We start from the raw sequence: 14,338 nt of genomic DNA on the forward strand, positions 1-14,338 counted from the left end.
GAACAATAACATCTAACAAAATCGTGCAACAAAGTAGCATGTAACAATTTGGCTATTTCCTAGAAAGCTTTGAAATCACATAAACTGCAGATCCGATTGAACAGTGATCTAACATCATTGGAAACATGGATGATCAGTCGAGATCACGTAATGTACTAGTTAGTCATCGAAGAACTGATTTATATCAGTTGAGCTGAGTTTAAAAAAAAGGAAAAAAAACGTATGAAAGATCATCCTCTGCTCCTGTCACGCTGATGGCTGAATGGCGGAAATCTCATTCTTGAGGACTTGCTGAATCTGATAGACATCGGTGCTATGTACCAACTCGTCATCCAGTTGTATTCGTAGGAAACCTTCAGGTTCATAGATCCAACGACTAAAGAAAAATTACTCAAAGAGATAATAAGTGAGGACGACTGTATTGAATTAGACTGAATTGGAGCTATTAGAAATCTGGCTTGCATGACAGTATGATCACCAAAAAGCGAACATTCTCTACGGAGAGTGAAGGATTTCTTCGTATATATCGAATTTTATAGAGCTGACAGATAGTTTATTAGTTAATGACTTTCTTTTTATTATATTAGAACAAAATCCATTGTATAAAACCTTAAGAATGGTGAAAACACACCACTGACACCTGCAGTTCTGCGATTTAATTCTCCGATAAAACCGTTCCCCTTCTTCCGGTATTTTTATTGCGTTCTTTGACATCTACATCTTATCTACTACGGCAAAGGTTTAGGTATTCTTTGAGCGTAGTTTTCTTAAAGTTTTCAACTGGAAAATAGAACTAAGGATAATATTTATAGTCTCTCCTTTCTTTCCCTTGTCTTTTCTTCCTATTTTTCAAAAATCCTGTGAATATGTATAGTAAAGAAAACTACGACACTTTTGGTGATGGTGATCACATAGATTAAAGCTAGTTTGCCCATTGAATAAAAAAAATCACCTCGCCAAAACTTCGTGCTCGCCTACCATCTTCCAAAGACGAGCTTTCTCATCATCATGAAGGTCGACGCCATAACGCTTGAAGAGGTCGTATAGCCGGAGGGCAAGTGGAGCCAATTTACGTTGTTCTGAAAGTTCCAACATAACTTTAAACATAAATGTCTTTCAAGAAAGGTACGATTGGGACTGGCAGCTAACTTTGTTATATGCGTATTTCAACTTATTTTCAATAAGTAACACATAATGTAGTAGCAAGAAGTAAAATGTCGTTTAACCCCTTAACTGGTCCGCGCCTGTGCAAAAAGTGCACTCCATGACGTATATATACGTCATAGGAGCTAAAAGGGTTTAAAAAAACCGCTTCGTGCTCCTCACGTGGTAGAGCGGATTACGGATTTTTCTGTTTACTCCACTTCGTCTTCGAATAAATGGTAAGACGAAAAAACCAGACGAAAAAACAGAGACAATAGTGAACAGAAAAACCCTGAGATGTTGGTGATCTCGAAGCACTTTCCTAGTCTGATATTTTTTAAATTTACATTTATTTTCTTAATGATTTTTTATATTTGAAATATTCTAGACATAAAGAAATAATTACCACACAATCGCATCCAATCGGCCTGCATTTGCCGAGATGCTTCAACGTCTTTGGTGAGCTTTGTATGCTTGAGACATATTTCCGCAAATTGCCTTATAAACTCTTCGTCCACCTAGACACAACAAACATCATAAGAAAATATGTTGTCTAGAGTACATTAAGCACTCACAATTTTTGCCCTTAGGGCATTCATGTATCGCATAGCCATCACAGCGTCAAGGGGGTCGATTTCAGACTGAAAATCTACTGATTTTATCAAATTATGAGAAGAAGCTGGTGGACACTTACTTTATGTTCTTCTAAATAATTGGCAGCCTCGTCTTCGCAGCGCTTTGCGACCAGAACTGCGGCATAAAGACAGTGAACACGTGATTGTGGTAGAAAATTTTGAGCTTTGTGAAGTACTGCAAGTTGAATGTTAAATAAGTCGCCTATTAAAGATGTGTCGGGTTAGTTTCACCAAGCTTTACTCCTTTTCAATTCCTTTCTTCACATACACTCCATAAAGATACACATACGCGACAAATGCAGAGAAGTCGCGCGAATTTTCAAGCATTCACATTTTCAGATGACTTTTTCAGTAACAATTTACTACCTTCTAAATTAAAAGGCGACAAAGAAAACATCCGATATTCTCTTTTCTTCAACTGATAATGAATCCTTCAGGTGTGTACCAGAGAAAAATTTGTATTCTGTGTGTACTGTATTTCATACTCTAGTATTTAACAAATTCAAACCGCACACAAAGTGACCTCGAGTTTTTAGCTGCATCCTAAAATATTCATAGTGTCTAGGTGTTAGTTGAAGTCAAAATAATGTTTATGTGCTAATTTACTGCATGCTAATGCAGGTGGGGTCGGTGTAACGCAGTGGAAAGATGCTCTCACAACGTCTACACAGTCGCTAGCTCCAAGCCGCCCAAGCAATAAATTAGTATTAAATTTCTCTGGAAGAATAAAAACTTGACTTAATACACCGTATGGAAACTCCCAAGTTATTGCATAAACCAGATGCACGTACATAAGCCTATACGATGCTGAATCGAAGGGAAACGAGTTGGTGCCGCTCGGACAGATTGGTCAGCCCAATTAACTACAGTATAGTTTATCCAAGGTAATGTTTTTCCTCCGGATTAGCGACCGGTATATAAGCTTCTAAAACGATAAAGCCACAAAGTATCAACATAGAACGAACCGTACTGAATGTTACGTTTAGAACTATCCGATTTGTGCGTGAGACAGTATCGTAACAGGGGAACAATCCCGTTCGAACAATACAAACTGGACTGGAATTTCATCCATGTGTTCACAGCTTCTTCCCAACCAAGCCTAAAAAGTAAGCACTCGAAATTTAATCTTAAAAAATAAAATTTTCTCACAGCTGGAACAACTTGGTTTACCTCTTTAAGATGTTTCCTATGAACACTGAAGTCAGTGTTTCGTTAGGGTGTAACTGGAGAATCTCAAGTTTAATCAACGTTCGTAATAGATCTATGCACTCGTCTATTTTTTCAACGGAAGGATTTGGAAGTCTCTGGAACGAAATCAAATTGCAAACATTCCACCTGAAAGGTGTAGAGGGAAAAGAAGTAGAAAAAGGAGTTGGCTAGTTCCTGGGGATTTCACGGAAACGCACCTCAAAGCATTTCCCAAAGAGACGGTTATACTCGTGTAAGGTATTGAAGAAGGTGTCGTAGTTAGCAGTTGCTGTAATTGTAAAAGGATATCCAAGTGTGATCACAACAAAAAAAAATCCATGTGCGCAGTAATCGTGTTTCATGCAGTTTTCTTAGTTATCCACGAAATGCTTAGAAGGGAACCTGCTAGGAAATTCCCGATATTGGGTACTTTCAAGTCGTAGATAGGATTCATGTTGCGGGTTTCTATTTCATTATTTGCATGGGTGCAAAAAAATTGTAGTAAAACCTAACCTGATGCTCCTGATTCGACTGATTTCTGGATGGATAGAGGATGGTTTTTACCACCGCTAAGAACGAAACGTCGAAAATTTTTTCACCTACGCTGTCCTTAATGTACGAAAATGCTAGAGCCAGCTGGTTAAATTCTTGATGAGCACCTTTTTAAGATATTCGCGTAAGAGTTTTCATAAAAATTCCAGGTCTCAAAATAAATTTGAAATGAACAATTTTTGTTTGAGTTTGAAGCTTTTTCTAAACTTGACATCATTTAGAAGAGCCTATGAATTGCAAAAATTACATTGGCACTTTATTAATTTTAGAACTTGAAGAAATCTGACGACATCGCCGAAATTTCACGGAGAAAGAAGTTTTGAATTTGACGAACCTCCAGGAAATAGTCTTCGCAGTTCATAAGCATAATTGATCATTTTTCGTATAGAGATTTCGTCACCCTCATTAGACAATCTGCGAAGAATTTGCAACAGATGATAGTTTTTTATGGGAGAATACGATGGATTTTCTGCGTTCTGCCACTTGCTGGATTGAGCAGATCTGAATATGGAACATACAGTAGAAAGCAAGGAGAATATGAGCAGGACTTCCTAGAAACGTACAAGGAGACAAGCATCTTGTGTACATTAATCCATTCTTCATGATCCAAGTACAGTCCGAGCAGGTCCGGAATGATTTCTTCGAAATTTGTGCCTTCAGGCCAGCCGTAAGAGGACACGAAAGCGTGAGTTTTCAACGAATCCTTAAAGAACAGCAACCCCGTGCTACAAGAAGATGAATAGAGATACTATTGGAATTAGCCGCCCTGTCTAAATTCTTGTTCTAAGTTCTATTTTTTTTTTGAATCCAACTTATCTCTGCAGATGCAAAAGAGGCTTTTTCCTCAGCCGTAGAATTGGGCGCGTTTTTTTCTTCGCCGCGTCCTGGATACATTTTTTGAAAAACGATCAACGCCGTGCATTTCACTTTATCCGCTTTTCGAACGTATTCACAAATGTTCTGCAGAAGATCGATCTCATCAAATCCAACATTACTTATTTTGCATGAAGTCAATCGATCGAAATCAATTCAGAATCGTTCAAAGTTTATGAAGGCAGCTGCGACTTATACAAGAACCTGCACAGATCTATCAAATCAGTGCCCTTATCTTACCGACATCTTACACCCTTATCTTACAACTCTACCTCAACCAATTTAATCGAGTGTGGAGTGGTGAAAGGCATGGTTGGCTTTGATTCTGAACCAACGACTGTGCAGAAGCTGTGGAAATGTGCTACTACTACGCTGCTTCTGGCAAAATTTGCTACAACAACGTTTAAAATGGGTGATTTTTCTAATGATATCGTAGCTTCGATGAAGAACAAGTTAACTATGATCTTAAACACTTTCAAATTTGAAAATATTGTAAGCTCACCCTGTCTTCCACATACTTCTTAAGCCTTTCATACGTAACTCGAATAGGAGGTGGCTTGAAAATCTTCTTTTCCAGTTCGAATGTGGTCGTGTAGTGATGTCGCAACCATCTGCACATGGTGTTATTCGAATATTCATGAAAACTTCCGAGGATCAACTAACCCTTGAAGTTCCCCCGCCATTGGTCGCAGAGCATCTTCCAGATTTGGCATCCGCTTTTCCTCCGTAGATTTCTCTTGCCACCATGAGTACATAGTCTGCCAAACAGATTCAGATGTGCTTCCGAAGCTTTTAAGAATCTTGGAAACTTTGTCCAGTTTCGAAAGTTCTCCGCGAGAACTTCGTTGTCTGTCTGGAACAGGAAATAAAGGGAAGTCCGGGATAGGAAAAGGAAAGGAGGTTCACCATATAGTGGTTGCAGCACAAGATGTGACAATACGGAAATGTCAAGCTCTGACAGATCCTTGTATCCAATATTTGAGCAGCGGAAAATAATTTTTAGTCGTTCCTCCACATCATCAGTGCTAAATTCAGAAATATTTGGTAGGTGCATGAAAGGATGCAAATCACTAGGAATCAATTATTGAAGTTGCATTGATTTTTGACGAGCTGTAACACGAGGTTGTTAAATAATTCTTATCGGGCAACTTTTCGGCAAAATCCCCTTCTTCAGAGCCTGAAATTCAATTCACAGTTTAAACGACCCAACCTCTCTACAACTAAACAGATAAACTTCATGCCAATTTTTCCAATCACCAACTTAGCGACTACACTGAATAATAGATCTTGATCTTGAATACAGCTCATAAAAAATCAATACAAAATCTTACTATGCTGAGGTTCATTAAAAGTCGAACTTATCAATTAATGAAGTTGATGATCTACTAATTTGTCTCGAATAGTGTTGATTTCAGTGTTTTGTTTCGCATACTAAGTTTGTTTAAAAAAAAGTCGTACATTTGCGCATCAAGGTAACATTACAGAGCAACATATAACAAAATCGGTTGGTTCTGTAACAACATTTCCGTATCGCACGTACCTTGCAAGAAGAGGCAACACCAAATGATGCCTCGTTCGCTCTCTATCCACCATGTCAATCAGTGCGGTAACATATTCAATTCTTTTATCCATGGTGAATTCTTTGTACATGATTACGGCATAAAGTAGATCGTCATGAATTCGTGGCCTAAACACGCGAATAGAGCAAATCATGTTCTTCCTCGAGTGTTATACAAAGAAAAATTATACAAAGAAAAAGACTCTTTTAAGTACTCTAAATGCTTGTACTTAAACAGAATATCCCAATATTTGAAACCAATATTTGATCCAATTTCCGGCAGTTCATGAAAAAATAGAAGCTCAAGACGCAATAAAAAAGGTCTCCAGTAAGCGTTAAAATAACTCCTTAAGAAAGTTAAAATAACTGGATCATTTTTTTAAAAACTCCGCAGCACAAATTTCTATTACATCTGATTACAAACGCTAAGAAATAAATTCTATCTTTTGCAACTTAATCGAAGTTGCAAAAGATAGAATATATGAATATTGCAACAGTTATATGGCGGAAGCCAGAAAGATGTTGCAAAAAGGCGCCGTAGTCCAACACGCCGCCAAAGCTCGGCCCAAACAAGCACCAAGGGGGGGGGAAGTGGGATCCTTCGTAACAACACTCCGTTTCATAGCGATGTACTCCCGGAGTACAGCGCTATGAAACGGAGTGTTGTTACGAAGGAGCCGAGCCGAAGGTACTCAAGACGCATCGTGTCAACAGGCCGTTCATGTGAGACAACAATTCTCGCAGGCGATGGAACAGCGACGAATGGATGGATTCTGTATGCGCTGTGAATGAGAAAATCGGGCAGAGCTGTATTCAATAACGATACGCCTCGGCGAAGATGCGGGTAACCATGTGAGGCGCTAACACCAGCTCTCTGATTACGTAAAGTAAGTGAAATAATTTTCGTCACCATAGTCTGGTATCGGTACAAAGTCGGTGCTTCACAGTAGTACATAATTTGGTGAAAAAAACTGAGAGAATTGTTTCCTTACAAATGAGGAAAGGAAAAATACAGGTAACACGATCACTTACGCATTTTGATAGTTTTTGAAGACTGCAACTACTCTGTTGGCTATATCATTCATCTTCACCACATTCACCTCATTACGAATTATTTGTCGACTGAGCTGACCGATCATTTGGTTTAAGAACACTGAAACAAAATTTTGAAGGAAATTAAAACACACGTATTTTGTGGGATAAAAAAGTCCTCAAAATCAAATAGGTTTGACTGGGTATCGTTTCATGGTGAACCATTGAAATATGAAGCATTGAGTTCGTCACTCAAATTTCACCCTCGGTTCGGATAGAAAGGTCGGATAGAACGGATTTGATTTGAAAACTCGCCACTGCTTTACAAGTTCAATTTGAACCACCAAAGGGACTTAAATGAAGAAAAAAAACTTCACTCCAAGCATTCTTCTTAAAAAAACCACCCAAGTTAGAGCAGGAGTAAAAAGAAAAAAAAAGTTTCATAATTTATATAACTTGGACTAGTGCAGCACCATAAGTGGGTGAATAAATGATTTCCACTCACAAAACTTTTGTTGATTTTTTAAACAGTCCGATATTCTATTTGTATCTTCCAATAGTGCTACTGCAGTGTAATAATGCTGATGACATATATGCCTTTCAACTTCTCTTATTAGAAGGCGGAAGAAACCTGGACCTCGGGATGTGTGGTTCAGCATCTAAAAATGAGGGTATATGAGTTAAAAGAAAATTACACACGAAAAAAGAAAAAACAATTTGCACCCTCTCAGAACGAAGATTTTGTGAAGGCTATAGAAAAAAGCAACTGTAACAAAATGGGAACTTTTATATGATTGTACAAATGCTATTAAAATAAATAAAATAAAAATAATTCGCGAGTCAGAATTACTAATAAAATACATGTAAGAGGTTTTTCGCAAATATCTGAATAAGAAGACATGGAATCGGGAATCTTATAGATGTTTTGAACGTCTGTTCAAGGACGGTTTTGTAGATCCCGGAATCTGGGATGGTTCCGCTCATTTACCCCTAATCGTCGTAAAAAACGGTGTGGGAACCGCTTTAGTTCCTACGAGGTACGTTAGAACGGGCCTCTATGTACACGTTTCGGTACTATCAGAAGCCTGTTCATTGGTTCTACTTGAATACGCTGGTGAGGAGACCTCATTAATCTTTGACCGCTCGCACGTGGATGCGGTGCGTGCACAAAAGGGGCTCGCTGTAATTGAAATCGTAAAAAAAAGCAGTGCGGAAGACGCCCTTTTTTACGACGATAAAGGAGAGATGAACGGAACCACCCCGGATTTCGCAATCTACAACCCTATATCTAGCTTTTTCCGCGGATTCCTTTACCAGATTCGTGCTGTGCTGCCTTTTAGTTCAACTGGTAGCAAAAAGTTGCAGGAATTATTTGTTGGTTTGAATTACCACTCGTTTCTGGGACTCAAGCCATCCCAATATTGGAAATTTCTACCAAAAAAAAAAAGAGGTGATCGAGGCCATGCACGCTCATTTTGAAAAGTTCAACCGGTAGCTCGCGGAAATACATAGGGAAAATGGAGTAATTGTTGAACTATTAGTGTTAAAGGACGGAATTAAATGCGAAAATAAGAATATAATAAGATTTCTTCCTTTGTCACTTCAGAAGCCTTTCAATATATTCTTGCAATCAAACCTGCTCCGTGAGATTGACGAATTCTGCGCCATCACCGTCTCGGCTCTTTTCCGATAATAACCAGATGGTTTCAAGAATGTCGTTAACAGACAATATGAGCTTTCGTTCCTCTCCCATGACAGTGCGTCGTAAAACCTTGAAGAATTCAAAATATGACACTATCTATTTTTGTTGCATGCGACTTTTTACACCTTTTTTTCTAAATAGCAGCAAAGGAATGAGAATCGTGGGATTGTTCCATACTTGCTGGACCAACGACTCTCAATTCAATTTTTTCCAGGGACCCACTGGACAATGCTGACAGATCCTGCTTCAGGTGATCACAATGTCGACAGAAATCTTGTATCAAGTGATCGTAGCACTCTCGAGTTTTACAAAGTGATCACTTTCTGCTCATCCTAGTGATATTTGGACCTCATTCAGTATAAGTCACTATTCAACGAACGATAACAATCCATGCCTACCGATACACGGTGTGGTCATCCGGTACAGTACAGTAGGGGAAGTATATTCATTTCACTCTGAGCATATCAATCTTTCCTCACACACAACCAAGTGAGAAACCTAATCTCAAAAACCCAAAAACGGGATAATGTCATTATACCACCAAAAAGCTTAGACACTCACCGACCTCAACCGATTCAGGTCTGCACGAGAAGCTGCAGCTTTCGCACAAACACCCTGTGCACTGGCTACTGCATCAACGCCATACTTACCCATCGCTTGCTAAAAATATGAGTGAAAGAAAGGATTAAATTCATTAAGGAAGAAGAGGATTAATGGGAGGAAATTGTGACCTCTGCCAACGAATCCGCTTTCGCATGATGTCCTCTAACAGCAAAACAATAGACTAGTGCATCATTACAAGCACGATTCACGATGAATCCACGTTTGGCCATTTCATAGACCTAAAAACATGGAGATTTCGTCAGTGATCACTTTACTCGACCATTCGTTTTTCTTATTACGGTGGCCACTGATTTCGCAATCGATGCTCAATCCATCTTGTGGTTATTCACATGATGAAGGCTTATTATTTTGAAAATGTGTTTGACTATTGTTTTAGAAAATTTAGACTGTTTCATCGTGGAATGAGACCTAAAGATAGACTAAAACGAAAAGCAAAAGACAAGAGCACACCTACCATAGCCCGACACCCTTCAGTGTCTCCTTGTCGAGCAAGATTATTAAGAAGCAGCTCAAACGTTTCTTGATCAGGTTCCAGTCCCCTGAACAAAATAAAGCAGGATCTTCCTTAAGACGCCAAGTAAGCGCAAGTAGATGGAATTACTTCACAAAAACAGCAAAAGTACTTGTACTTGGGCGGAACGATAGTTTGAGGACACACATGACATGCAGAGACACACATGACTCCAAAATTTTCAATGTCCGGAGAGAGCAAAGAAAATAAAAAAGAAGAAAAGCTAGTGAGGCTCAGTGCTCATGCGTTTTTGCTTCCAATTCGTACTTATAACCGGAAGAGACTCAGAGAGAGCAGCTAATAGCTTGAGGCATCATCAAGCTTTATCTAATATGGCAGTCAGTCTGGAATACCTTTTAGTTTCAACATCCTCCAAAACATCTTTTGAAGAGAAGTGCGAGTCATTCTCTAGCATCGAGCATAACATCGCATTAATCGACAATATACCGATAGGAATTTCTGTTGTAAAAGAATGTAAGTGCTGAGAAAAGGAATAGGTATTTACAAAACAAAACAGTGATCATTATACCTTTGAGTTCCAACTGTTTCCAAAAGCGAGCCAGAATTTGTTGACGTGATTCTTTTGGAATGTTAGAAATGGCTTTTCCACATGAGCGGAGAATCATTGGTAACCATCTATCCGATGAACGCCGTAACGTTGAAACGAGTGATTCTCAAACACTTCAATATACGAATACCAAAGGCCAGAGTTCAAAAAAGTGTATCGAAAATGCGATTCTGCTCACCATCGTCCTCCTCCATCCTTCTTACTACATCGAGAAACACAGTACTAGCAGGCACTCGGTAATTTCGCCGCAAACTCTCTTGCATTCCGGATAAAACCGTCTCCGGAAGCCGCGAACGCTTCTTCTAAAATGGTAGCAGGTAGTTTTGGGCGAACTCTCTATAAGATGTTATCCGGGTGAGACATACTTTTTCATTCCGCGCCGGCACTCCTCTAAAATCATTTCTGTTTATAAGTCTGTCGTCATCAGCTATGGTGAAATCCGTGCTGGAGGTAGAAGAGAAGGGATGAGGCACAGTAGTCTTGAACCGTATCAAAAGCGCACAACTATAAATGAAAATCATCACGATGTGTGCGAGACACAACTCATGCAGACAATCACACTTCGCTTCTATTCGCTGTGACACAGAAAACAAATTGGACAAAAAGAATCAGCTATTCTTATTTTGTACTCTCCAAGCATTAATTATCACTGGTCTTTTGAAAAATGTCTTGATATAAATATTTGCACTTCGCCTCAAGGACCTCCTCCGAACCTCAACAACAAACTGTAGAACGATGCAGCGAAAGAGTTGCATTGTTTTTTTTTTACCATAGCCGAAGAGGATAATGGATGAGCAGTAATTTGATATGATTCCGTATCTATTGCACGAAAGAGAAGTTAATTCTTCCAGCCCTACAAGCATAAGTGTGAAGAGTGATACAACTCACTGAGAAATGACATCGAAACTCAACGAATCTATTGCTACAGTGAAGAAAAAAACGCGTGGGGCCAAAAACTGAACTCAATTGTGACATAAAGTTCTCATTTCCTTGCAAACAATCGAACGGAACGAAGTTGAACAATAGGTTTTCCAACTTGTAGAGAGTACAAAAGCTAATCAAAAAAGGAGAAAGACGGGAAAAAACATCATAGAGGGTGGCAACAGCTTTTTTAAGGAAAAAAAACACGCAATAGATCATCCACTTTAGAAAAAACGCCGAACTCATCGTGGAAGCAGGTGGTGCAGAATTTAATTTATTTAATAAGAAGAGTATTGCTCTGATCTCTCTCAAAAAAGAAGAAAGCTTATTTTAGATCTGTCTAAGATGGTCACTTGGAAAATCCATTTAGAAAATTATTAATGAAGCTATCAGATGATGCACCTAGCAGCGTTCTGATGGCAACAGAAACAGATGCTGCAAAAGTTATCCAGTGAAGATCTCAGTGGTTGAAGATAGTCCTGCAGTCTGATTTATCAGGAATTTTGCACAGTTTTTACAATTCGAAGAAATCGGGATATCGTAAAACCAAAAAGAATTTCGAATTTTGCTCAATACGGTCAGAGATCACATCTATCTCGATCTATCACAGCACATTCTGTTAATTGCTTAATGGGTGCATATTCCTCAGACCGATTAAATTAAAGATTAAAGTGGATTACCCTTTTCAAGAAAACACTTATTTGTGTTGTTGTAACAGACAAGTTCGAATGGACACAAGAACAGTGAGATGCACAATTTATTAGGCCCTTTTTATTTTTTCCTGTGTGCAGTGTGGTGGGGAATACATAGGACAGACAACTAGACCAGTATGTATTCGAATCAAAGAACAGCTGGACAGCAAAAAGAAATTATGTGACTCCAATGCATTAGGTGGTCATAAGGTGCGGCGTCATAACGGAGAAGATTTTGAAGTTAAGATCACGATTTGGCGCGCGAACATAATATTGCGGCGCGCTAGGCTCAGGAGGCTTTTTGGATCCACTCCAAGGGCCCAAAGATCAATCGCAAAGAGGAGTCCCTCTGCATTACGCGGGAATTCGCGCTCTATTCAAGGCTGATATTTGATTGCGCGCCTCACAACAGGTATCTAGTAGTGCCAAGATAGTGATCCAATCCTAAGGTACGATGTTCTCATGTACATGTAACAGTGAACTTAGGGGCTTCTTTGTTGGGTGAATAAGCCGTTTGATTGGATAAATCACTTTCGATTGCACCCTTTCAGGCCCTGGAGAAGGCGATATTCCCGAACCGTTAGCCACGAATACAGGATTGCAGCAACAACCTCGTGTCCGGCTCAATTGAAGAAACCAATCTATATGATCGTTATGACATGATTATATATGCGTGAACCAAAGTAAACATTTTTCACTCTATTCAAACTCTTGGAGGCACAGAGGATGATTTGGCGGTAAATCTTGCATGATAATCGATGTGTTTTATTGGCCTCAGGAAAGAGCCGTGAGTAGAATTTTCTTTTTTCTAGCTTTTCTTAGAAGCTAATTAGAATAATTCAATACTAGAATATGATAGAATGTTCTCGAAGCATTACCTTTGGACGACATATAAGAGTTCACTTATCAGTGCAACGCAACGAAAAATATCTGAGTTCCAACCTAGGCACCACACCGAACAACAACCGCTGCGGACAACACGGTTCATCAATGGTATCAGCTTTTCGGTCAGGCGTCTCAAGCACGACACTGTCTGTCTACTTGAAGACAGCACGTTCCCATGTTACGAAGCCGCCAGCCAAGCTCTAACAGAAAATTGCAGAACTCAGATAGGAGGTGGTACTCTGTGCTGTCTGTTCTCCAGACTCGGCTCCTTCCAGCTACCATCTATTACATAAGATTGAGACCTCATTGTAAGCGAATACATGAGTGGTTGAAATATAGAATTTTATTCAGGAATTTGTTCTTGACCCAATATGACAATCGTTGGACAAGAGCCACGAAAGATATGAAAAAATCCACTGGACAACTGTGGTACAGGACGTTGCATCTATGCTAATTGGGCTCCATCTATCAAATCGAAGATCGGAACAAGAAAGACTTCGGTAATACGACATCAAAAAGAAGAAAAGAGAAGAGAATTCCACCCACTTTCACAGTTCGGTATCATCAAACCTTTCGTTTCCACCAAAAATTTTTGCGTGTATTTTATGACTGTAGTACAGGATGTTACTTCTATGCCTTCTATCCAGGATGTTAGTATTTCTTCGCTCAAATAAGCACACAAAGTGTAGAATAATTATGAAGCAAAACATACCGTCTCTTAGCACATGCAAGAGATGACGAAGAAAAAAGCCCCATGAGGGCTGAGGTAGATAATCTTAATCTGCAACATAGCCTCACATGAGAAACAATTATGAAAATTATACCAAAGATTAGAGCTTGGTAACTTTTGATATTTGACGAGGGGAACGGAAGAAAACAGAGTGGTCATATATCATTTGTTTATTGTTGATGACAATAGTTTTATATGTGATATTAAACAAAACGGAAAATTGTAAAAGAAAAAACCCCAGCAAAAGACGATAAAGTGTTGCACCAGGAGAAAAAGGAAGATTTCAGTAATAAATAAAACTAGTAGTGAACGAAGTCTTGGATGCAGATGCATGTGGAAATTTAGATGCGTAATATACACATCAATAGAACATTGAAGTTATTGACATCTCAGTAGCATAAAATGTGATATTTTAGACAGTTAAGTTTAGCACATGCTACGGACACCAATAATTATTTACAGTCAGAAGATGTACAGTATGCATACAATGAGAGATAAAATAAAAGGCAGCATTCAGAGAAATTTCAGGTGAAAGATTATAGTTGTGGATGGAAATAGAATGGAATAGCAATGGTAGCGTAAAAGTAGTAGAAGCTATCTCTTCTGGCTAAAACATGAATTTTTAAAGAAGTTGTAAAAATTTAGTAACTATATCTACGCAACTGTGTTCAGGAGCCAGAACTTGGAAGAAAAATGAAAATAACATGCAGAGTTTAATTCCTGT

At 38.9% G+C, this 14,338-nt stretch overlaps 1 protein-coding gene across 1 annotated transcript; it reads right to left on the reverse strand.

Annotated features, from left to right (window-relative positions):
• Positions 1 to 246: 246 nt before the first annotated feature.
• RB195_012578 (uncharacterized protein) lies at positions 247 to 13,640 on the reverse strand (the record flags this gene model as incomplete). The annotated part of the gene is made up of 25 exons (XM_013447656.2): positions 247 to 376; positions 953 to 1,079; positions 1,550 to 1,661; positions 1,719 to 1,784; positions 1,838 to 1,953; positions 2,744 to 2,877; positions 2,949 to 3,082; positions 3,185 to 3,255; positions 3,853 to 4,019; positions 4,082 to 4,221; positions 4,894 to 5,002; positions 5,055 to 5,244; positions 5,298 to 5,416; positions 5,932 to 6,078; positions 6,982 to 7,102; positions 7,487 to 7,640; positions 8,618 to 8,752; positions 9,245 to 9,343; positions 9,415 to 9,525; positions 9,762 to 9,846; positions 10,172 to 10,277; positions 10,348 to 10,491; positions 10,565 to 10,688; positions 10,752 to 10,890; positions 13,597 to 13,640. The coding sequence occupies 25 exons, from the start codon at positions 13,638 to 13,640 to the stop codon at positions 247 to 249; spliced, it is 3,024 nt and encodes a 1,007-aa protein (XP_013303110.2).
• Positions 13,641 to 14,338: the final 698 nt, after the last annotated feature.

The sequence above is a fragment of the Necator americanus genome, chromosome V (genome assembly GCF_031761385.1).
Source record: "Necator americanus strain Aroian chromosome V, whole genome shotgun sequence".
Taxonomy (NCBI): Eukaryota; Metazoa; Nematoda; class Chromadorea; order Rhabditida; family Ancylostomatidae; genus Necator; species Necator americanus.